Source organism: Fulmarus glacialis, unplaced genomic scaffold (genome assembly GCF_000690835.1).
Source record: "Fulmarus glacialis isolate BGI_N327 unplaced genomic scaffold, ASM69083v1 scaffold3048, whole genome shotgun sequence".
Classification (NCBI taxonomy): domain Eukaryota; kingdom Metazoa; phylum Chordata; class Aves; order Procellariiformes; family Procellariidae; genus Fulmarus; species Fulmarus glacialis.
The window spans coordinates 34371-59605 of record NW_009230032.1 but is presented as its reverse complement, the minus strand read 5'-3'; the positions used below and the strand labels follow the sequence as shown (position 1 = coordinate 59605).

At 39.0% G+C, this 25235-nt stretch overlaps 1 protein-coding gene across 1 annotated transcript in view; it reads left to right on the top strand.

The window, feature by feature from the left end:
* Positions 1-677: 677 nt before the first annotated feature.
* NID1 (nidogen 1) overlaps positions 678-25235 on the top strand; it is a gene marked incomplete at its 5' end in the record, with an annotated part of 38884 nt that continues 14326 nt past the window's right edge. The window contains 11 exons of the mRNA XM_009584058.1: positions 678-977; positions 2206-2435; positions 3072-3499; positions 5109-5258; positions 6551-6802; positions 7934-8134; positions 10014-10259; positions 11732-11875; positions 12987-13115; positions 16260-16403; positions 17149-17271. Coding sequence (XP_009582353.1) covers positions 678-977; positions 2206-2435; positions 3072-3499; positions 5109-5258; positions 6551-6802; positions 7934-8134; positions 10014-10259; positions 11732-11875; positions 12987-13115; positions 16260-16403; positions 17149-17271 — 2347 coding nt within the window. The remainder of the gene's footprint in view (positions 978-2205; positions 2436-3071; positions 3500-5108; positions 5259-6550; positions 6803-7933; positions 8135-10013; positions 10260-11731; positions 11876-12986; positions 13116-16259; positions 16404-17148; positions 17272-25235) is intronic.

Below are 25235 nucleotides of genomic sequence, written 5' to 3'. Positions count from 1 at the left end.
AGACTTTCTTAGGAATGGGCAGTTTTCTAAACTGTCCAGATCCTCCTCTGCCTTCACAGTAGAAATCCAGATTCCCAGGGGGTATGCTATGACTTTGATACAGCTTCTCTGTAGTCCACTCTGCTTTACACCAGGTGAGAATCTAGCTTGCTGGTTAACCGAAAAAGTAACTATTGCAAATACTTGCTTCAGCCTCACCATTCCCAGTGATGCTGTTGTAAAATTGCTCTTCAGGAGAGTAACAGCTAAAAGTGAGAAGAGCTTTTGGTCGTCTGGGAGGGTCTGTACGCAATTCTTGACAGACTCACAGAGGGGTTGCAGCTGGGTTTTGGTCTGAGAAAGACTTGGAAACTTGTGAAATGTGGTGGTTATGTGTATCTTTGTTAGAAGAGGCACTAAGTGTCTGAAATTTAAATAGCTAAAAGCTTTATCTAGGGAAAAAAGATTGGTCTATCTGTAAAGTAGACCTCTGGTTTTGGGCAACTGAAATCCCAGGGCTCCTGACATGGGATACAAAACAAAAACTTGAAAAAATTCAGTTACTTTGCAAATACAAGACTGACTTTTGACTCAGTTTCTTTTGGAAATGTAATGAAAATATTGTGATCTGGAGCACATAGGTGTGGGAGAGAGCCATATGAACAGTACCTATCTTATAATTTCCACCTTTTTATTAGGTTGCCACCAATGGGATTATTGCAGTGAATGAACCTTCAAGTGAAGAAAAATATCTCGGTCAATTTCCAGTCAGTTTTGGGGCTATTGCTCCTTTTATGGCTGACCTGGACACAACAGATGGACGTGGAAATGTGTATTACAGAGAAGATTCATCCTCAGATGTCTTGCAACTTGCATCAGACTATATCAAAAGAGGTTTTCCTGAGACTACTTTTGATCCCAGCAGTGTTGTCATTGTTACCTGGAAGCTCGTGGCTCCTTACCAGGCACCGGGAGAAGATCATGCTTTGGAAGAAAAGGTGAATGTTAATCAGAGGTTTAAGACGTGTTGGACACATGTTCAGCTGAAGTGTAACACCATAACCTGTTGTTTTGAAGGCTTGAATTCCTTTGTGTTTAAATGAATCCTTGTACAGTTAAGAATGTGTTTTGTTGTTGAAAAGGCTGTAGCAAAATAGAAGTTTCCAGAATTTTTACTTGATTTTTATTTTACAGTATTTTATTCATTCAAAAGAAAATGCTTGAATCTACATAGCTGATTTCTTTGTATTCCCTGGCAACTTTTACTTTGAATGTTAAGTGTGATGTGGTAATAACTGAAATAGTAGGATATCCTACCCTCCATCTGTCAATATAATGCAGTTGGCTTGCATTTTTCAACAGACTCTTAAGTCATTTTGACATCAAACTATCTAAAATCTGATAGGCATATGGACTAATAGGAACATCATACTGTGAATCCCTTTTGGACAGATGACATTGCATTCACAAAAAGGTCATGCTTTGTAGCTAGTATTGAATGAAGAAGCAATTAGAGGTTATTTTTTGTATTACTTGCAAACCATTTTCCCTTTTTAAACCATGTTACGTACTATGCTGCAAAGATACGTAACCTTATGCACCATAATTATCCCAGCTGGTGAGCCTGCTCACAATGTATAAAGTTGAGAACATTACCACAACTTATCAAATCTTCTTTTATCAAAGATTAATTTCTTGTGCCTAACTTGACACAACCATTGTGTTCACAGTAATGATTCTGCACTCTGGTAGCAACGAAATAGCTGATGTCTGAGGTACTGTCTCGATGGTTCCTACAGTATGTAGGAGTCTTCCTACAGGAAAAGATACTTGCAGCAACATGAAACTTGAACTCTTTAAATAGTCTGTTTACAGAATTTTTCTATTTAGTCTAGCAGATCACTCTTTTTATTTTAAGGAGATGATATAGCATCCTATGCATGTTACAGAACTTAGAATTGTTATGTTTTAGGAAATAGCCAGAGAGACTGCCTAGCAGGTTCACTCACCTTTGATAATGCTTTCTTTTTAGTGTTTATGCATGCTAAAGCTAAAACTGCCTTAGCAAAACATAAGCTTGCGTAATATTGAATTCTCCTAGGAAGTACATGATGCGTTATGTGTGATGGAAATTCTGATTTTGACTTTGTGTTTAAAAAAATGTTATTCTGTTGTCTATCTTGATTATTTTTCCATGAGTAAATGGATGTTAATTTTTTTCCACAGAGAAACACATTCCAGGCTGTTTTAGCCTCTTCTGACTCCAGTTCCTATGCTATTTTCCTCTATCCAGAAGATAGTTTGCAGTTCTATAGTACATACTCCAAGAATGATGATGGAAGGATTTCTGCTATGGTTGGCTTTAGTCAAGCCTCTACAAACTATTACTTTTGGGAAAAGCCAGGATCCTACAATGTCATTGCTAATGATGAAGAGAGCATTAGAAACCTGCACAAGTATGCTTTTTTATTTGTTTAAACTCCTCAAGAAAACATCAAGGAGTTCCATGTTTTTCTTAATTGTAGCATGAGTCAATGAGAAATAATAAGATCCCATTAGCCATTGCATGAGAAATTGCAAAGTCTGCCACTGATAAATATCCACCCTCTTGAGGAACATAAGGACTTTGGTTTAATTTGTCAAAAGTCCATAGTTCCATTGTCATGGGTAGGAGCTGCTGTATACTTAGCCCTTCTAAATATAGGACCACTTAAGACTTTAACTCTTTATCCTGGGCAGTCTTTTTTTGAAAGAAAAAGTGAACAAGAAGGAAAAGGAATGAGTTAGAAGGTTCTAGTAAGTGTTAGCAAGATCTTTGTGATCCAAATATCTCCTTCTGTTTCCATCACTTTGGAGACAAGAAGGCTAGAAATTCTCAAGAGAGCTCTGGGTGTGGAGAAGAAAATGCTATCCAAACTGTCAGGGGTGTTCTATAGCTAAATAAACTGTACCCATAGATAAGTATGTAGATAAGATAATTCGATAGTTTTGCCCTGATATTTCTGAGTGAAGGATAACATTTTGTATAGGCTAGAAATACCACACAACTTGTGCTTGATCATTTTGTTTTGACATATGCTTCTCTTTGATAGAAGCAGCAATGCTGGGAAACAAGGTGTCTGGGTGTTTGAGATTGGTAGCTCATCTGACAGTATTGTGCCTGCCAAGATCAGCAACGTTTTGGAGAGCCTAGAGTCCAATGAACAAGATCAGGAGATGACTTCAAAACCATTTATGTCAGACTATGGCTCCACTGAAATAAGACAGCAGTATGTCACCAGTAGTACAGACAGCACAGAAGAGGATCAGCACCACATTACGTATAGTGTTCCTCAGCTTGCTGCAGAAGACTTTCTGAATTCATACCAAGATGTAACAGGAACACCTTCGACTGAGTCTTTTTACAGTCATCAAGATTTCCCAACAGCAAAAGCTCCACCTCGCCAGTTCCAGGTCCAGCAGTTCCCCCCACAGCAACCCCAAGTCATAGATGTGGAAGAATTTGATGAAACTGGTATAGGTAAGGTCTCTTGTACAGCTTGGGTACTTCTAAGATGGATAGGCTGCAAAAAACAGAGGTGTGCAAGAAATTGAACTACTAAAGGAATAATCTGTTTCCTTCTCACTACCTTCATATCTGAAAATCTGGACACATTCAATAAGTTTGTGTTGTTCATCAAGGTAGTTAACCTGGATGTCACCTCAGATTCAGATCTCGCCAGTCTAGTAAACTATGGCCCCAGTCAAGCTCACAGGAGAGCACATTTACAGTGTGTCTGTGGAACCTGAATCTCTCCTAAGGAACGTGTCGTGGTTTAATCCCACGCAGCCGCTCACTCACGCCCCCCTCCGGTGGGATGGGGGAGAGAATCGGGAGGGCACAAGTAGGAAAACCCCCGGGTTGAGATAAAACAGTTTAATAATTGAAATAAAACAAAATAGAACAGTAATAGTAACAGTGAGGACAACAACAATAACAGAATATACAAAGCAGGCGATACACAATGCAACTGCTCACCGACCCCCGACCCCGTGTCACGAATGGGGGCGAGCCCCCCCCCAACCTGGTTTTTATACTGGGCATGATGTCACATGGCATAGAATACCCCATTGGCCAGCTGGGTCCACCACCCCGGCTGTGCTCCCCCCGCCCGGGGCGAGCATCACCCAGCAACAGCCAAAGCATCAATGGGCCATCAACGCTCCTTTCATACCAAACCCAAAACACAGCACACCCCCCAAGCTACTGGGAAGAAAGTTAACTCTGTCCCAGCCGGAACCAGGACAGAACGCTTCCTATAGGGATAACTGTACTCCTAAAGCTGGTGTATTCTTAGCGGCAACTGATTTCCCCTTCTCTTTTGCCCAGGACTGTTGTTAAAGGTATGATCTTAAGATTAATAGCTGCATTAAGTGGCTGTTCCTGGTAAGGATTTTATGATCAATTCTACTGAAACCTAGCTTATTTCCTTTCATAGATGTGTTACTGAATACAGGTGATTTAACAAAGGTTGGGAATAGTTACTGTTGTAAAAATTGTTGGCTAGGGTTTCATGGCCTTAAGTTTTACAGGAGTGGGATTAGCGATTGTAACTTCTGAGGAAGGGTTTGTAGAAAATTCAAAACAGTGTGACTGACTGCCCAGATGTTAATTGTTTCTTGAAGCAGATGTGAGAATTGCTATCTCCATTAAATAATAGGGTAAGACAATTAGGATTACAGGGTGCATGAGTTGGTGCATGGTCCTGGGTACCATACTGATGTGTTTTGTTCTGAGGTTGGAAAGGCTCCTTTTTGCTTTGGTTTGGAAACAAGGGCAGGTTAAAATTATTGTGTATTTAGTTTTGCCAAGACAGTTTAGCGGATCTGTATTAATATAGATCTGCTGAAGTCAATAGAATTAAACAGTTTTCTAACATCTGAAGCCCTGATGTTTTCTGCAAAATAGTAGACTGTTACTTGCATATTGCAAGGTTAGCAAAAATCAATTGCAATTGTTTCTTTTCCTTAAAGAGAAAATGAAAAAAACCTAATCAAGTTAGTCTAGAGATATTTTTAAACTAAACCAGGGATATGTGAATACTATAGTAATTGCATGAAGTGTAAGTGTCTGGTCTTATTTTCTACAGTGTTTCGCTACCACACAGATGTCCAACAGACCTGTGCTAACAATCGCCACCAGTGCTCTGTTCATGCTATTTGCAAAGATTATCCCAATGGATTTTGTTGCAGTTGTATTGCTGGTTACAAAGGAAATGGCAGACAATGTGTAGCAGAAGGTAACTTTTTTGAAAATTAGGTACATATGCAGCAATTGCACATGGTATTCTTGAATGAGGCAACCTGTTTTCAATACTAAAAAAGACATGTGGTTAAATACTTCTTGAAAGACTTATCACTGAGATGTATTGAAAGGTATTTTAAGAAGTGAGCTATGCTTTCTAAAATGGTGTGGTTTTTTGAGTGAAGCAAATTATTTTAGGTGGTCAGTTATATGCATTATGCATTTTAACATGATTTTCTAGAAAAAATAAACACATAACTGACATAATTTAATAGATAGTGTAACATCCGGTGTTTATTGCTAGAATTAGTCGTGAAGTTCCAACGTTTTATAATCTGATTTGGTTCCCACTCTAGAAATGGACGGTTCAAAGGGGATGAACAAATTAACTTTGATCATCAAAGTAAAGAGCATGGCTCCTCTTTGTCTGACTCTTAAGCTTCTTTATTAAAGGACTAATCTGTCAGATTTTTGTTAGGTACCCATTTAAACTTTGTTCCTGTGTAAAATCCATAAAGGAATTTCTTATATATACACTTGTAATCCTCATAGTGACTTGACTCAAGAGTATAGATGCATTTCAACAGCTAAAATAGCTGACTGCAGACTTCGTGTTTTTATGAGGCAGGAAAGCAAAACCTACTACTTAGCTGTCAGTTCATAAAATTTAATTTTCTGGAGAAAGAAAAGAGGGATCTGATGATAATGGAATTTGAATTTGTATGTAGGAAATTATATACAGAAGAAAACTAGCAATCTAAAGTAGCTACTACTGTAAAACGCGGACAGTCTTAAAACGGTCAATAGTTTTGAGTCAAGAAATAGAATAGGTTAGAATAATAGGTCAATTATTCTAACACCTAATGGTGTTAGCCTTCTAACTGGGAATGAACAAATTTAAATTCAGTAGGTATTGATATGAAGTGTGATCTTCAAAAGAAGTTTCTGTATGCCACTTACTGTCAGAGAGATTGTAACAGCTAAGTCTGTTTATGGAGTTATCCTTGCAGACAAAATTGTTAATTACGATAAAGGGCATCTCTTCAGGCAATTTTGGCCACTTAGTCATCTGTATGATGACAACACACACACATGCACGCATGTACGTACATAAGCAAATTAACACAATGTTATTAGGCAGTTTCCTTGCTGTTGAATTCTGTGAGCATTTGTTTGCCATTTATTTCAACATTAATATCTTCGAACATAGTGAACGCTCTGAACGCATTCCTTAGAGAGTATGTGAGAACTGTCGTTTTGTTCTGATGCACTGTATTGATTTGCCAGGTTCTCCTCAGAGAGTCAACGGGAAGGTCAAAGGAAGAATCTTTGTAGGAAATAACCCCGTACCAGTTATATTTGAGAACACTGATCTCCACTCCTATGTTGTGATGAACCAAGGGCGTGCCTACACTGCTATCAGCACAATCCCAGAGACTTTGGGGTATTCCTTGCTGCCTCTTGCCTCTATTGGTGGTATCATAGGATGGATGTTTGCTGTGGAACAGCAAGGATATAAAAATGGATTCAGTGTTACTGGTAACTTCTAAATTAAAATAATGTTCAAAAACTGTGCTATGCTTTCCTCTGTCTCGAGGGAAAAGAAATGGGTGTTTAGAAGCAATATAGGATGAAAACATGTTTATTCTGAGCTACAGATGGATTGCTTTGTAATCAAACTTCGCACCATTTTTCTTGTTTACAATGTATAGATATTGGACTTTTGAATTTACTGTCGGTGCACAAGCGTGTAAGTCTGTTAGAAAGAAGAATGGCTTGGCCAGTTCCTGTGCAAGAAAGAGATTATTAAAAAGGATCTGATTTTTGGTACTAGAGTGTACAGAGCTACTGAAAAAAGTTACCCCTACATCTACAAGAGGTCTAACACGTTAATTGCCTGATTGTACCAACGGAGCAAAAGAGAAATGAAAATCTGACCTCATGAAGGTCTGAAATTCTTAACAGAAGCAATTCCCACATGAGATGCAAATGATTCTGCTAACTTATTTGAGGGAAACCCCAGTTCACAATTACAGCTTTTCATGAGAGTCTGAGGCCAAATCTGGTTGGTTGTGCACATGAATTCAAGCTGTAGATCCAATCTGTTCTAGGAGAACATGTGTTTCTTTTTAAAATTTTATCCTTTACAGCCCTGTACTATGAATTTAGTTGAACATAACTTTTGTTTTGGGATTTTCGTGGATTTGGTGTGTTTGAAGTTTGTTCTGGAATTTACAACATACATTTTACTTGGTTTTGTTTTGGAAACAGATGTACTAGATTTTTTTTTTTTTTAAACTCACTGTATTCCTAATGGAGTTTTTCTCTAAAATGTACAACTCCTTTGCCATTTTAACTGGTAGGGTAAGGCCTATTATTATTAGCTTTGTTGGAACTTTTTTTTTTAAATTTAAAAAAACCTGCTTCTTCAGGCTTACTTGCAATTTAGCTTGTTCAGTGCTTAAGAAAAGACAGTTTCCTTGCAGTATCCAAGGATATTATCAGTATATCTCTGAAAGTTATTTCTGTAGAAACCCAAAATATTAGCAATTATGCTACATCAAATATTGCAGAAAATAGTAATTTATATTTTATCTACTAGAAGCAATACTTTGAATAGAACGATTAAAAAACCTCTGTTAAGTGGTTTAACTAATACTGTTTCTTTAGGTGGCGAGTTTACACGGCAAACTGAAGTAACTTTTCTTGGCAACAATGAGAAGCTGGTTATAAAGCAGAAATTCAGTGGAATTGATGAGCATGGTCACCTTACCATCAGCACAGAAATGGAGGGCAGAATACCTGAGATCCCATCTGGTGCATCAGTCCATATAGAACCATACACTGAACTCTATCACACTTCTAGTTCTGGTAAGGTTCCCTAAGAATGGAATGATAAGAAAGTGCACATTTCTCAGAGCAGAGAGTAAGACAATCTGAAAAACATTATTTTATTCTCTTCTTAGCGAGTGTACTTAGGACCCTTCGATTTATAGGAAGTAGCTTTTTACCTCTTAGGAACAGGTCCCAAATGAAGGTAGATTTTGAGTGGGACAATGCAAATATTTCTAATGTTTTTATTGAAAAAAACGTGAGTTTGACTTTCTCTGAACTGACGTTTGCAAAACACTCTTGATTTCCCTTTCCATTGGCCTTATTTTTACACTGCTGATGGCAGTCATACAAGTTGCAAAGCTTTTTGTAGGGTCCACAGCTCTTCAGTAAGAGCTGTAGTGGTGTATACCTTTTTGTGGTAATGTCATTAAGTGGGCTTTGGTCTTGTCCGATGAGACTGTGCAAACCAGTTATTTACCAGTATGTATCATGTAAACTGCATTGCAATGACTGTGCCTTGTGTTAGTAACAAGCATTTGTCAGTATTATTTGAGCTGAATTTGAACAACTGATCAGAAAATTAGAAGCCTCTTAATTCCCTTATCAGTTTCCTCTATTGTCTCTTCAGTACTTCTCTCCTTCTCTCTCTCTCTCTCTTCCTTATCTCAGACTCTGAGATTTGGTAAGAGAGCCATTCTTCATTTCACTATTTACAGGGGAATCTCCCTTCTTCTGCTTTCCTCTTCCTGGATAAAATTATGGGTGTTTCAACACAGCAAAAACAAAGTGAGGTTGGAGTGTTGTTGCTGGCCAGCCAGCCCAGCTGTCAAAGAGCAATAAAGAGGAGGCAGCCTGTGGTGCACCCAGGTGCACATGAATACTGGAGAGAGCACACTTTGCTCCAAGGGCGCACTTTGATTGCTAGAGATAGCCGAAAGTGGTGTAGTTGCATCACCACTGTCTTATATCCGCTAATGTCTGGCTTTGGTAGCCAGTGATGAACCCCTCTTGCTGCTTTGCCTGTTATTATGGACTGTGAGGAGGAGGAGGAGCTGGAGGCAGCAGGAAGGTTCTGCTTTGTGCTGAACAACTTCAGAGTTTTGGAGGAGTTGTTTGGGCAGCATGTGCTCTGTAGAATGCCTGCCTTCTTGGCAGAAATGCTGTCCCTGTGGAGGAAAAGTCGGGGGCTGGAAGGAGGCATCCTTCAGGCTGGATTTGATTTACCAGGACTCAAGTAGTTGTTCTTCTGCTGTCCTATGGCATATCTGATAGACCACTACTTAGCAGAAATCCAGCTTTTGCCAACTGTTGCAAGTGGATTGGTACAGGTGTGTTCTGGTGTCCATGTGAAGAATAGTGGAGTTCTGAGGAGCTTTCTGTTGGTGGGAGGATCTGCAAGCCCAGATCTGCTTTGAAGAGTTTTGGTCACAATTTTTCACAATATGGAAAACTGAAGTGTACGAGAGCTCTCAGACGTGCATCTTCTTCAGGACTCTGTCAAAATCCAATGCCAATAGACCACAGTGAGCTAAAAGTGGGTGTAGTTTGGTGCTGGTGAGGTGGCTCTTGTCCTTCTTGGCTTATAGATCCATTACGTAAATTCATCTAAAGAAACCTCTGAGTTTCCTGAGTTGCATTTTCCTTTCTTTACCTGGTAACCCACAAAGTAAAGTTAAATTTTTAAATTATGTCAAGACAAATTACATGACTCATTCCTCAAGGCTGTGATATCTGAGAACAGAGTAAGCCTAGTCAAGTGCCTATTCCTTTGCATGGAAATGCATCCTCTTTCATAGCTTCTTGCCTTTGAAATTTCTATTTACACTACTCAGCCTGTATCCCAAGTCTACAGACAGCATTGGGCAGAGTATTTTTGCTCTCTGTTCTGATCAGCGTGTTTGTTGCCATGTTGCAGTGATCACTTCATCGTCCACAAGGGAGTACACAGTGACAGAGCCAGAACGGGATGGGGTTGCTTCCACGTACACGGGCGCCTATCAGTGGCGACAGACCATCTCGTTTGATGAATGCATTCATGATGACTCTCACCATGCTGCCTCTGCTACTCAGCAGCTCTCAGTGGACAGTGTGTTTGTCCTATATAACCGAGATGAGCAGATTCTGCGATACGCTATGAGTAATTCCATCGGCCCAATCAGTGGTATGTATGAATTGGAAATCTTTTTTTTTTCTCTTTTGTGAGTAAGAATACTTGAATACTGTGTTCAGTTTTGGGCCCCTCACTACAAGAAGGACATTGAGGTGCTGGAGCGTGTCCAGAGAAGGGCAACGAAGCTGGTGAAGGGCCTGGAGCACAAGTCTTACGAGGAGCGGCTGAGGGAACTGGGGCTGTTTAGCCTGGAGAAGAGGAGGCTGAGGGGAGACCTCATCGCGCTCTACAACTACCTGAAAGGAGGTTGTAGCGAGGTGGGGGTTGGTCTCTTCTCCCAAGTAACTAGCGATAAGATGAGAGGAAATGGCCTCAAGTTGCGCCAAGGGAGGTTTAGACTGGACATTAGGAAAAACTTCTTTCCTGAAAGAGTGGTCAGGCCTTGGAACAGGCTGCCCAGGGAAGTGGTGGAGTCCCCATCCCTGGAAGTATTTAAAAGACGTGTAGATGAGGCGCTTAAGGACATGGTTTAGTGGGCATGGTGGTGTTGGGTTGATGGTTGGACTGGATGATCTTAGAGGTCTTTTCCAACCTTAATGATTCTATGATTCTATGATAATTAAGAGCAGGCTTCTATATTTTTTTAGCCTGCCTTAGCTTAAATTAATGAGTTGTATTAATTCATTGCATTAGTCAGTAGAAGTCCGGGTCCATCAATTAAGAAGAGAAATGGGACTGTTTAAAGTTTGTATTTTCACTTGGGAAAAAGTATTTAAGTGATTATCTCCTCTTGAAATTCAGTGGAGTTTGCGTCTAATTCCTTGAAATACTCTCAATACACCACCTTGAATCTATTCCTGCTCAGATACGTGGAGTGTATCATTTATCTTTACCTAATTTATAGTTCCTCTATTAATGATTTTTTTTGCATTGTCAGAGCAAAAGGCAAAAGAGGGGAATAAGATTTGCCATTGAAACAGCTAGTTTCTATAATTTATCTTGAAACACGGCGTTTTATCTTTGGAAGGTAGGCAGCCTATGAAGTGTATTTTTTTTGGATAAGCTGTCCAAGTTTGTCTGTTTGCACTAAAATCAGAAAAAAAGCAAAGGAGCGATTTGAAAATGCACACCAGATGAGTACAAGAAAAGATTGTGCTCGCTTTTGTTTGTTACAAAGATAAAGTTCTACTAATTAAAATGAACAAATCAAGCTGTTAAGATTGTGTTTTGGGTCTAGTGTCAGTGTCTGGAAGATGCATTATCTTTGTCTGTCTTGCTCTTCAGAAAGGTTTTTGTGCCTCCTCTATTTTTTAACTCAGCAGACCTTTGCACAAATAACAAGGAAGACAGGTGCTATTGCCGTGTCTGAGATTCATGTCCTGCATATCACCTGCAAGTCCCCTTCTTCCTGGTGCATTCTCTTTCCTTGTTTCCTGTGCACCACAAGCAACCTCCTCCTGGGCCTTATCTGAGCCTATTACTTGGATAGAGTCATCATGGCTAAATATGGTCTCTCTCGTCAGATGGTTCTGCTGATATTAACCGGAATCCTTGCTACACTGGTACCCATAACTGTGACACCAATGCGATATGTCGTCCAGGAACTGGAAATCGTTTCTTCTGCGAATGTTCGATTGGCTTCCGTGGAGATGGAAACGTTTGTTATGGTATCAGAAAACTTTCATTACAAAATGACAGCTAATGTAGAATTTGTTTTGCTTGGAATGTATTGACCCTCAGGACTAGCCATTCCAGCAAAATGAACTGTCCTGAGAGGCTGGTTTTAGGAAAGATAGATTAGAGGGATGCTGGGGTGGCTGACATATCTCAATAATCAAAGTAAGCAAGTTTGACTGTCTTGAAGTGTCAAACTTGGGTATGTTTTGCTAGCTTGCAAGGCATCTTTCCTGCCCAGTTCGTCTTTCAATAAAACCTGTGGGAACTTAGCTGTGAGAAATTTTCTGTAATGCAAGTTCCGGTTAAAATGAGTCAATTAGGTTAAAAGTTCTTGAAGGAGATGAGGAATGGCATATGCACATGCATACAGAGCACAGATATGTGGAATCCATTGAAATAATCTTTTTCAAGATCTGCTTTGAAAGTCCCTTCTGTTCAAGGAGACTTTTATTCCCACTCTGTACAGCTCTGTATTCTTAATGTATTTGGGTTTTGTTTTATAATCAAATCACACCACAAATACTTGTTTTCAAGAGGTGAAAGTGTGTATTAATGAAATATGCATCATCCTCATTAGTTAACTGAGTTGTTTTTTTTTTTAATAAAAAAATGAAAGCAAAACCCTCCCTTGACTCCAAGCCTTAAATCAAGTTGCAAATGAAAACAACAACATCACACTGACCCTTCCAGTCCTCTGGTGCTGTGAGTTGAGCAGCAGTGGATTAGAGATGTGTATGGATAATGAAAGGGGAAGTCTTTCCTAAAGTTCCTGCTCCCCCAGTAGTCATTACTTCTTCTGATCACCTTGTAGGCTGTATTTTCTTTCTCAGTGGCTCCTCCTTCCTCTCTGATTTCCTGTCCCTTCCCTTTGTTACTCCATTAGAGAACAACTTCTGGGTTTTTTTGGTACAGATTAGCTGAGGACACAGTTACTTGAAAATTTTTTTTCAGGTTACTAATATGTCTTAAGAGGTATGGTTTATCCAAGATGTGGTTTAAATATGCAAGCCTGCTATTATTCAACAGTTGCACAGTTTCTGGTTTTCTGGCATCAGTATTAAATGCATCTTTGTAATAACTGGAATCCTTATAATAATCTAGATGTTGATGAATGTTCAGAGCAACCGGCTCTATGTGGCAGCAATGCAGTCTGCAATAACCAGCCGGGAACCTACCGTTGCGAGTGTGTTGAAGGATACCAGTTTGCAGCAGACGGGCGGACTTGTGTTGGTGAGTTTCATGTTTCTTAAAAGCACTGCCCACCGGCTTTCAGGCTGTGATTCGTCTCACAGAAACAGAAAACAGAGCTTCTAGGATCTGCGCTGACTTCTAACATGAGTTGAATTTTGGTAGTTCATGCTGCAGTTAGTGATTACAATCCATTAGGTAACCAAAGGAGGTGCCTGAAGTACTTTGTTTTCATCTCATAAAAAGTCCCCATTCAGAATGTTTCCAAATAGAAAGTGGAAATGATTATTGAATGCTTCTGTCTTTTCTATACCATTATTTAGCTGTAGGTTTCACATGGAAGTAAAATTCAAATTTGTAAAAGAAGAAAAATTAAAGCGGGCAGTTATTAATTTGTTGTATTTCACAGGATCTGACTTTCAAAATGAGGTGGGGCTTTTCCTCCATTTTCTGTAGTCCTGTGCTTGGGCTTTTTGGCGTTTTGTTTCTTTGTTATATCTAATCCAGAATTATACTTAACAGATTAGATTTTAGTTAGAGATTTATCCCTGGGATAAGGCAGTGCACAGGTCTAAACCAGTGTGTCTTGGCTATTGCAGGCTTCTTCTGAAGTGATAGTTAATCTTGCTGAAAAGTAATTATAACTACAGATCTGTTAAAATCTTTAAGATTTGGTGGAAATTTGTTAATGGACGATGAAAACTTCAAATTCAGTAGTTGTCACTGAATTCGTTATTTTTATTTAATTTAAAAACTTTTTTCTGGAGGAAGCCTGAGTTCATCTGTACTTGCTGGACTAAGGTTGTCCTAACAAGGGATGTTTTTTCCTGTTTGCTCTATTTTTCACTAAAGTTGTAGAAATTCCATTTGGTAGCTGGCAGAATTGCAAGATGATTGTGTGGGATGTGTATTGAAAGTGAATTTTCCATATAGAAAGAAAACCCGTGAGCTTTACCCTTGAGAAGATTAAGCTGATTCTTTTGGGTGTCATTTATATTGCAAATATCAAAAGCTAAATAAAAATATCTACAAATGGCAGGTAGAAGAGGGGTAATGACTCTACTGCTAAAGCTGCATCTATCAGGATAGGATACAGATTCGATTTTTTTTTTTTTTTTTTTTAGAATTTTTGTTTTTGTTTGCAACCTGACAATAATTCTGTACTGACAAAACTTGTACACACTCTTCCAGTGTGGTTGGACCAGTTCCTGTTTCTTTCAGAAATGACTGATAATAGCGGAGGATTACGTTTGCTTCTGTCGTGACTGCTTTGTGGTGGAAGTTTAGTTACCCTTTGATGAGCTAATGCATTCAGGGCTTTCCTCATTATAGCCGAGACTGTTCTTCAGCTAAGACTGAGAAGCCTTCATCTTACAGCAGAAAGTTCCATTACTTCCCTTAAGTGTGTGACTTGGCGTGCTGTGTATTACATTCCACCACGAGCCCAATTTCTCTGCTCCAGTAAGAATTGCCGTTCACGTCTGCTCACAGTGCACCCTAAGTATCCCCTTTGTTGCAGAATGGTTGGAAAAAGCAACTACTTCTACCAGGACACTGGAAGAGATAGGGTGAGATGTGGAAGAGCAGCTTTACGTTCTTTCCATTATGTCCACCACTGCCCTTTTGTCACTTGGACCTGAAAGGGAACATCCTTCCCTCCAGCCATGACCTCACTGGCTTCACTCTAGCACTTTCCCATGATGTTGATGAGTCACACTTTCTAACGAGTGCTAGGTAATTCATTGCCCAGCTTGAAGGACTTCAGTTTGATCCCTTCCTTCAATCAAAAACAAACTTTTCATCCATAAGACTGAAGAGAGGGAAGATGAACTCTCAACAGATTGAAAATAAATGTCATGGTGCTCTTGTTCCTCTTTCCACAGAGGAGAGTTTTATAACCCACAGACAACTTGAACCCCAGAAGGGGCAACAGCTCCCCTCTGTGCTTTTGCAGCTTGCTCTGGGATACCAGTTCTGACTCAGCTTTTCTGGAACTCCAGCTTTTTCATACCAGCTCTGTGACTCACTGGATAGCTTTAGAAGAGAGTTGTAAATAAATCCTGTTCTCCTATTGGTAGGCTGGGGAGGACTTGGGGACTCTTTTTGAGCTCCAACTCCAAAACTTGTGCATTTATAATGCAGTTCTGAATAGATTATTTTGTAGTCTAAAACTTACTTCATCAAATAGAACAGATATAAATGATTCTAATAATGATGTAAACTCCTCCAGGGAAATGGAAAAACCAGCTGTTTTCAGATCTGTATCTGATGGCAGATTTTTGTTATTTCCCTGCCAATACTGTGTTAGTTTCCATCTGTGTACTGTGATGAAAGAAGCATTGTAGAGTCTCGTCTTGGTCCCCTGTCAATTCCTCGTAAGAACTGTGTAAAGAAAGCATCAATGGACTCTCTGCTACAGCAGCTGGAAGTCTGTTCTAGATGTGCTCACTGCAAACTCATGCATTTCTGGGCCCAAAATTTTTGTAGTATTTTGCCTCTTCCTATTTTAAATGCCACGGTTTCCTTTCCTCTTCTCTGACATAACAGGTAAGCATAGGCAGGGCTCCAGCAACTACCTGAAATAATTTGTGTGTAAAGCGGTGCAATGCCTCCAGAGTCACTGCTGTCAACAATGAGAAAGTTATGAAAATCTGCAGGACTGGTCCCAGCTTCCACTGTTCGTCAAACTCCGGTATTTGACAAGTGTGTTTATCTCATATTGAGTGAGTCACAGCTCCTATCTGTTGCCAAGTGACGACAGCCCTGGGTCTGTGCTAGGTTAGCGTAGTGGGATATCTAATAATTCCCAGTGCAGTGAACTGGCCACTTAGCTAACGTGTGAGGTACCTCTGCGAGATGCCTTACATTTCTTCATCCAGGACTCATGGATATTAGGATCTGTCGCTGTGGTAGCCTTTCTGCACTGTTCTATGTTAACAAACATCTATGAGGTGCTGAGGACAATCACTTCCTTGTAAAATAATAATAAGATTTAACACTGGTGAAAGGGGAGATCTTGGCAAAAAAATCCCAACCTCCAAACCAAAAAACTCAGTTTCCTTGCTTCCTTTCTCTTCTGTATGCTTTTACAGCTGTTCTTCTCTCCCTATAAACTTATTATGAGCTTCAGACTTTGTGGAGGAAAATTCAAATTTTCATCTTCTCTCTTGTACATCTAACCTGCAGCTGTCGAATACATCGTAAACCATTGCCAGACAGGCACACACAATTGTGACATTCCTCAGCGCGCTCAATGTGTGTACACCGGAGGGTCCACCTACATCTGCACATGCCTCCCTGGCTTCTCTGGAGATGGGCGTGCCTGTGAGGGTGGGTAGCACCATTTGTTGTGGGGTTTTTATACTCTTTGTTGCACAACTTGGCTGGTCATTGCAATGTCCTTTATTTACTTGTGATTTAAAGTAGGAAATTTCATAGTTTAAGTTCCTCAGGCAGGCACTGCATTAAGCTTTTGTCCTTTCCTTCCCTCACTTTTGAATTCACTCCTCAGTATTTGAGCTACAGAAGGTCCAAGATGAGGTCAATGCAAAAATTGCAGTAGTTGCAGTTAGCAGACCAGATCTTAATCTGCTGGAACTGTTTGCACTGTATTGGTTTATATTACTAATCTGGTGACACATGATGCTCAGGCTATGTAGAAAAGTTATATACTGTTTCATGTCAATGGGAGTGCAGCGGGGGAGGAGCTTTACATGTTGGAAACCTTGCTGGCCAAATCCTACTTCTCTTGCTGTGTTAAGTCTTTTCCTTGAGAAAGGAAAAGGCATATATTTCTAAAATACTGTGTGAGTTAACAATGCTAGTTACCCCTCAGAATAGCAGCGTGCAGGGATTTGCTGAGAGCCAGAACCTAAAATACATGCATGCTTCCCCCCCCCCCCCCTCCCCCCCCCTTTGCATTTCTGTATAGACGTTCTTCCAAAGGTCTATAATTCTAATCAGATACCCTAAAATAGGAGCCTGAAAGTAATACGGCAGGGTTGCACTTTAATGCATCACCCTGATTTGTCCAGCAGGAGGAACAGTTATCTGAGATTGATCTTTTCTTTTACAGATGTAGATGAATGTCAACAGGGCCACTGTCATCCAGATGCTTTCTGCTACAACACTCCTGGGTCCTTCAGCTGCCAGTGTAAGGCAGGTTATCGTGGGGATGGTTTCCGGTGTGTGTTAGGAGGTAAAATTTTATAGTTCTTGAAAGTTGGACCAGAAATATAATTTGGGAATTGGAGGATATATGTTAATTGGGTTCCTCTCTGGAACAAATTGTGTATTGTCTTATTGGGGTCTTTATTCTTTCTCAAGTCTTTCAAGTTTTGAACTTCACCAAGCTTGTGTCAAAATCTGTATCTTGACTATTACCACTTTTCCGTGATATCCTGTTCAATGTCCCATTTTATGTTTTGTTTGTTCTGTCCTCACTAGTTCTCAGCCCCAAGCTGATACTGTCTTTTGAAGTTGTCTTATGTAAAGGTTTGACCACAGATTGATTTGTTTTGCATACACAGTAGTCACTTATCATAAAACATCTGGAACTGTTGGCAATGTAAATGAAATACAACAATTACGGGAGAAAAGTGAAGGATGAGACCAAAGTACCTGCACTGTTGTCTTCAGAGGGATCTAGATGCCTACATGCCACGTATAGCCAGCGAGAGTCCAGAAAGACTGACTCCAATTTCTAACTAGCACTTAGTTGTTTCTGTATTTATCCAGCTTGTTCTCTATTTAGCAGAACGTTCTTTACCCTCCCACACTTCTGTTCTTGCATTGTAGTTTGGGCCTTGAAGTATAAACTCCTGATCTAGAAGGTATGCTTAAAGAAAGTAAGGAACACTGAAGCACAAAGTAGCATTGTTACGGTTACTTTATTTCGAAAGTGTGGCAAACTTAAGGGACAGCACTTGGGTTTTGCAGGATGGTGAATGCTTTCGTCCGGGAAATAAAGCCTAACTTCTGAGTATATTCAAACCCAATTCTCCTGCTCCTAAGATTCTTGCTGTTGGGCAAAAGACCCTGCACCTCTCAACAGACTGAAACTCAAACCGTGCAGCCAAGAGTAAGACAGGCGTAGGGCCAAAGGGAAAGAAAGCAAGAAGCAGTATGATGGAGGAGGGAGGCTGTCTTTATAATTCAGCTTCTGCACTGTGGTCTTAATGATGTCCAAAGTATTTGATGATTCAAAATTGAGAGGGTTTTTTTTTTAATAGTGGATGTGCTGGCTTAAGAGTGATTGTCTGCATGGCACAATACTACTACCTGATGTGTTGCTGAAACTTAATATTTTTCTTTTCCTATATTCCCTAATTCTGAAATTCTGGCTTTTTTTTTTTTTTTTTTCCCACAATTAGATACTCGTGTCTTAAAACAAAAAAGCAAAGGATCGTTTATGGGAAAGGCATAAAATATCACAAGGTTGTTTCTGGTTTTAGATCATATTTACATGACTCTCCATCATGTGCTCAACAACGCATATTACGTCAAATCATGATCCCAGTGCTTGTAGACTTTTCTATCATAGCTAAATTGTAGGAGGTTTTGCACCGTTTAATTCTGAAGCTCTTGTTTTTGCCACTTTGTCAGTCTTTCAATATTATTTTTAACTAACTTTTCATGCATGAATGCCCATGTGTATTTTCATTTTAATGCCAGATGAATGAAGAACTACCTAGTGTTTTTGACCTGTGTCAAAATATTTAGCTAACCAACCAGCTGATAAAACGAGGATTATTCCTCCTAGAGGAATAATTGATGTGGAGAAATATGGTGAATTGATGTGGAGAAACTTGATGTGAATAACTTGAAGCAAAATTGAACCTTAAAGTTTCCAGTTCTTCAGGCAGAATTGTAGAGGCAGAAATATTGTTTTCATGTCTGGCACATCCCCTTTGTAGCTGAAACAGGTGGTTTAGTAGACTAATACTTGAATTCAACCAATTAACTTTATTACCAGGACACAATTAATTTCTTCTGAGTATATGTGATAGCATATTTAAGTGGGTTTTCTTTGCTGAGAACAATACCTTTTCACATGCAGTGATTAGTGTCTACTAAGCTGCTAAGCACAATGTACTATTTTGTAGTAGCTTTATGTTATTTTTTTCTGCTATCCTGTACACTTCTTGACTTTGCATACTCAACACAATTGTATCTTGAATGAGGATCTTTCCATGTCACAGCTTTAATGGTAGTAACAAAATACTTTGGAGAGTTTTGTTGTATCTACTGTTTTAGTGGGCGGGAATCTGCCAGGTTTTGTTTAGTCTTCATATATGCCTCTCTGATTTTTATTTTTTTTATGCTTTTTGTACTACCAGTAGAAGACATGCTTTAGAAACAATTGTATCAGTTCGCTCCCCTCATGAAATGCTCTCAGCAGAAAAAATCTGTGTAGATAAGAAGTCTCACTTTTGCTGAATCCTGACTGAAGTACAGAGTATCTGTATTGCTCTGCTAGTTGGCAGCAATGGCAGTGTTTACAACAAACTTAGATACTCTTCCCTACTTAGAGTTAATAGAACAATAGCTGCCCTTGGGATGTCATCGGTTGCTAAAGCTTTAGTACTTTTAAAATTAATATATCCAACAGTTAATCATTGCCAGGAGATAGAATCAAAATATACTTTCTGAAGCCTAGCAAAAAGCAGCTAGTTTACTTTAGCACCCAATTTGTAAAGTAAGTTGCTTCAGAATGGAGATTCCAGATGAGGCTGTATTGTATTCAGCTGTAATTAGAGACCATTTCTTCCCCTTTTTACCCACTAAGGTTTTGATCTAATTAGCCTCAGTCAAGTCACTGAAGTCTTTCCTGGTTGTTAATAGCATGGAAACTTTCATTCATCTGCACACTCAGTTCCTTCAGCTGTACCCTTTTCTGATCCATGTGTACAATTGCTTGATTGTTTGATGTCTTTATTATTATATATGAAACTTACTGCTGAACGGCAACTCTTGAAACAAGTAGACTAGCAAGTAAAATGGATTTGAGTCACACACAAGAGAATGTCTGTAGGAGTGAACTAGCAGGTTAATGAAAGAGTTAATGATGCTGGAATGTCCCACGGCTCACAGCTATTAAGAAAGTCTGTACTTCATTATTTCCTCACGCTTCATTTTTCCATTTCAAAAAACCAGATGTCTGAGTGTTTCTACCCCTGCAGACCCTAGACACTGTTTACTAAACAGAAACAAATCTAGATTCTTGGAACTAGGGGTCTGACTGTCAAGAACCGTTCGCTGGTCCTCTGTATACAATCCGTTTCACATGAGAAATGCACTTATCAGGGCAACACTGTAAGTGAAGGATTACGAAGGAAAATGAAGGGACAAAGGGGAATGTATTATTTTGTCTTGGTTTTTTTCCTCTTCTTTTTTTGGCAACGTCTGAGAACAGCAATTGAAAATGTCAGTATAACTCCCTGTGATATGTGGGGATTAAGTGATCCACATAGGAAATTAAAAAGTACTCTTTGATTACAAACTGATTCTGGGCACAGTTTTAAATCACTTCTGTCTTTAGCTTGTGAATGAAGACCTGTTTGAGTAGTTATATCAGATCTTTAAAAATTTTTGAATGCTGTTGCAAAACTAGTTGAATTCGGTTTAGTGTATCAGACTGTAATCCCCCCTGCAAAATGGAAGGGAAGAAGTCCTATACATCTCTGTTTCTCATCCTGTTTTCTCAGTCTCCATCTTTTTTTGGAAAAGTCCATAAATCATTTTCTGCAGTGCTGCTGCAAGAGCTTTCCTTTATGACCAAAAAAGACTTTGAATGCTTGTATATGGCTTTAGTTTTTTTTTTCTCCCCCATTCTGTTTGTTTCTTTGCTTATGTGGGAAATATGTACATGTAAGTTTTTTATCTGGCCCACTTTCCATATCCATGCTATTTCCATTTCTTTTTTTTTAAGTTCTGTGATATATTTCAGTGACTTTTAAATTCCAGATTGCTACTGGTAGTTTATGAAACAACTGAAAAGAAGATGTTTAGAACATTAAATACAAATTTATTTTTCTGAGGAAGGGTATACTTTTAGCTTGAGTTCAGGACGCATTCTTCTATGTATCTAGTCTGCCCTGTGTGTACTGTGGTCCATGGAACAAGGATCTTTGATCTCTCTTCTACATTACAGCTTCTCTCTTAGGAGCTCTTTTCTGTACACTGGTTCAATTTTTCACTATCCTTCCGAACTGTGGTTACCAGAGCTGGACACGGTATTCCTTGAATCGTCTCCCCAGTCCTACATTGCTTCTCTATACCTGTGTGGTGTTCCTTGTGTATATGCTGAATTCTTATTTATACCCCATCACAATCCCTACAGCATTGAGCTGGGTGCTGGCAGCTTATCTGCTTGCAGTTATCTGCTAATAGCTGTGATCTGCTGATAGTTTTTTTTTTTTTTGGTTGAGGTTTCCAAGATGAGTCTATCTTTAGAGGCTGGTCTACACAGTGTATTCCAAGAAGTGTGACTTTCCATGACTGTGTGAATCTACTTGTCGATTTTAATGAGCTCAGTTTACCTAGTGATGAGGTCCTGTCCTTATCATGTTTTGTGGCCCATTTCTCTTCCACAAATGATGCAACCTGTGGTTGTATATATTCCCCTGGAATCCTAATAAAGAAATTAAATTTCTTAATAAGGAAATTTAAAACCAAGACTGAAATAATATGGGAACTTACTAGAAATACCACTACTTCATGAAGTTTGTCCACTGACTCAAGTGATTTTTTCAGTTTTAATCATTTATCAAATTAAGGTAGCCCACAGTACGGTGCTTTGTTTCAAAAATGATACTGTCCTGTGGGCATAAGTACAGTGCCATAGGGAAACACAAAGCTATTAGGTAAGTGTGTTATCTTCATCAGCCAAGCATCAACTGCATCAAAAAGCAGTGAGAATGGATTTTTACTCAATTTTATAACAAATGCTAATCATAATGTTTAAACATAGATACTGGAAAAATATTGAAACTTGGTCCTGCTATTAATAAAAGGCTGTTGCCACCCCCACTTTCCTGCATCACTGAAGATTACCCAGGTCTTGCTCTTACTGTTTGTTTAATCTCTGGCAGTATGAACTAACCCTAGTGTATACCATTTTTCTCATCATTGACATGATCATTTGCCTTGGCTTTCAAATGTGGGTTTCAAGAATGGTAAGAACCTCTGAAAATCAGGGCTGGTAATCCCTGGATATGGAGCCTTGAAATAGGCATGACTTGTTTTCCATTTGCTACCATCAGGTATAGTAGTAGATGTAACAGCACTGTTACACCAGGTAAGCATTATTTGTTCTGCTGTAGTTAATGGAAGTTTTCTTCATGCCAGTCAAGAGATCAGAGAACTCTCCTAATGTTAATTGTTCTGTATCTTTGAAGAGTCTTGACTGGATGAAATATTTCTCTATTTATATTAAAGGAAGAGCACTAAGAAATCTCATTTAGGCTGCTGCACTGAAGGAAAGGAAAGTTATTAGCCATAAGGTTTGTGTCTGGAAGCTGGCTTACAAAGTAGCCCTTGTACTACCTAAATATGTGCCAATTCTTGTTATATGTTTTCTCTAACTTGTACTGTTAGCTCATCAAGGCAGGGAATGTGCTTTATTTACTGTGTCAATCTCATCTTTCAAATGCTGTCATAGCTAGCCTCATTTCAGACAGTTAATTAATGCAATTTAAAGCTTGCAAAATCAGACCATCTTCTCTTAAGCACACTGAGTAAAATGTATGACTGTATAAGCAGTATAAGCAGACTATTTATCCCAACCAGCTGTCATCTGTGTCTAAGATTATTGTGCCTTGATTGCTTCATAGGCTACAACACTGGACTGGGATTCAGCTCTTTTCTTTAGGTGTCTCTAAACTGTAAGCATAGTAATCCTGCTCATGATTCCAGAGATAAGGAGAGAAAAAATACGGTATGGATTCCAAGTGCCTGGTTTGGGCTGTCATAACTAGTTTAGGGGCTTGTTTTGGTTTATAAATTTTAATATTGGCTAAATTAATGTTAGTGAGTTGAAATGAGTTTGATGTTGAAAGACGGGTTAAAATGATTGAGTCAGTGCAGGTGAACACGGTAACACTGGTTTTATTTCTTTTCAGAACATTTCTTTAACATAGATTACTTATCGCACTCAATACTGTTAAAAAAGTTTATCACAAATATAAGAGACTTACAGGAGCACAGAAGAAGTAAAATACATAGTTATTCCTAAAAGTGAGTGGCAATAGGGTATCTGACATCTTTTTATGCAACTGAAAAATCAGTGTTGATGGGATTTTCTACAAAGAACAAATCATATTCTCTGCCTTCTAGAAACTGAGTGCTAATTTTGAAAATTAATTTGTTGGACTAGCCTCTTGACTTTAGTGGGGCTAATTGCATAAGCAGGCCATTTGTGAGATTGGTCTTGATCATTGCAATATAAGTACTCTTCAAAAATTCCATCAGTATTCCTGTATAAAATCTGCAGATATGAATGTGAATATTGTCTTGAAATTAGAACAGACATTGGTATTTCAAATTACCAATAATACTAATATATTTTATGTGTAACAGCTGGGTCCTATCTGGGAGTGTATACACACTCCTTTGTATAATTCATATTTGCTAACTCATTTTCTTAAAGTTGATCTAGTCTATTGATTTAAAAAATTGTAAGCTGTTGGATATTCTCTAATTCTGGGAGTTTCAGATGGGAAGGAAAAACGACCAGCTTCTACATTTGTTTTTATATCTCACTGAGGAGGAGCTAATAGTGTCTCTCAAAGATGACATGAATGCAATGAAGATTTTGTTCTGCGATGAACAAAAGCAGGGTGGGTCAGTTTACCAATACTCTGTATTCCCCCCACTTCCTCTCGTGAGCAGTGCATGTAATTGGAGCTTTAAAAAAAAAAAAAGTGTGGCAAAACTATCCAGTTACTGGAATCAACATTTCTTTTACCTGCATAGTGCATTGAATACATGCAAACAAAACTTGAGATAGATAATGGAGGCTTTCCTTCAGGGTCTGGTTTTGTAGGTTGATTCAAGGCTCTCCACCACCCACATTAAAGCTGATGCCAAATATTTCAGTTGTTCAGAGTGAAATGTTCTCCAGACATTTATATTTCTCTAATTGTGTCCAGGTGCGTGAAACTTGTCCAAAGCTTTTGCTTGCATAACTAGTTTGAAAAATAATAAAAAACTAGCCTTTTTTTTTGTATTTGTGTGATTTACACCACAGTAGTCTATGGGCACATGGGATTAGCTTTTTGCTCGGCCGGGCTGGATCTAGTCTGAGCCACACATAGCTAATGCTGTCCACCAGGCAGTGTAAAAACAAGGAAGGAATAAATGGAAGTGTAATGTTCAAGCCTCTTCAGCAGGCAGTTTGTGGTAAGTATTTCTAACTGTCTGTAGAAATAATTGACAGGAAAAAGATACTCCCCCGTAATTAGAGCTCTTTCTCTCCCAGTGCATAGAATCCTTTAAGGGTCTCAAGTGTAAGGTAAAACTAAGCCAGATTTCTTTGTCTACAGAAGGAAAAAGATTATTTTTATTGTATTCTTTTACTTTCATTATGTTGTTTGTCGTCTAGAAGAATATATTGATCCAGATGACATTCCCTATTGCATGACAGATAATACCATAAGAAGATGTACATTTTAGTCCAGACTGCTTTGTAAAATTGAAACCAAAAGAACTGAATCCCTGAATCTCCTGATAATCTTGAAAGTTAGTCTTTCCTCTGTAATCTCTACAGTAATACATATGCGTGTGGTGTAGCCATTGTGCATCGTATGTTTCTCTACGTATGTAATAGTATTCCTGTTTTCTGTATAACCTTACTTATGCACTTTACCAGGGACTGGACAATCTGTCCCCGCAATTCTTTTCTTAGGTCCAAAAGTATCAAATGAGTGCTCAAACTTTATAACCGAACTCTAAAAACCTAATATACGTCAAAGCAATGAGTTGTGTCACTTCCTAGGTTTTATAGAGAGCTCAGCATCTGCCTGATGTGGTTTTCTCTTGTGGCTCTGAAGAGAAACTCGACTTTTAGCATTACAAAAAACCTTTATCCACTCTATGGCCTGGCTAATTAGTCACATTTTAGGGCCCATGGATAATTGCCAAATGAGTAGACATTGGGTTCTC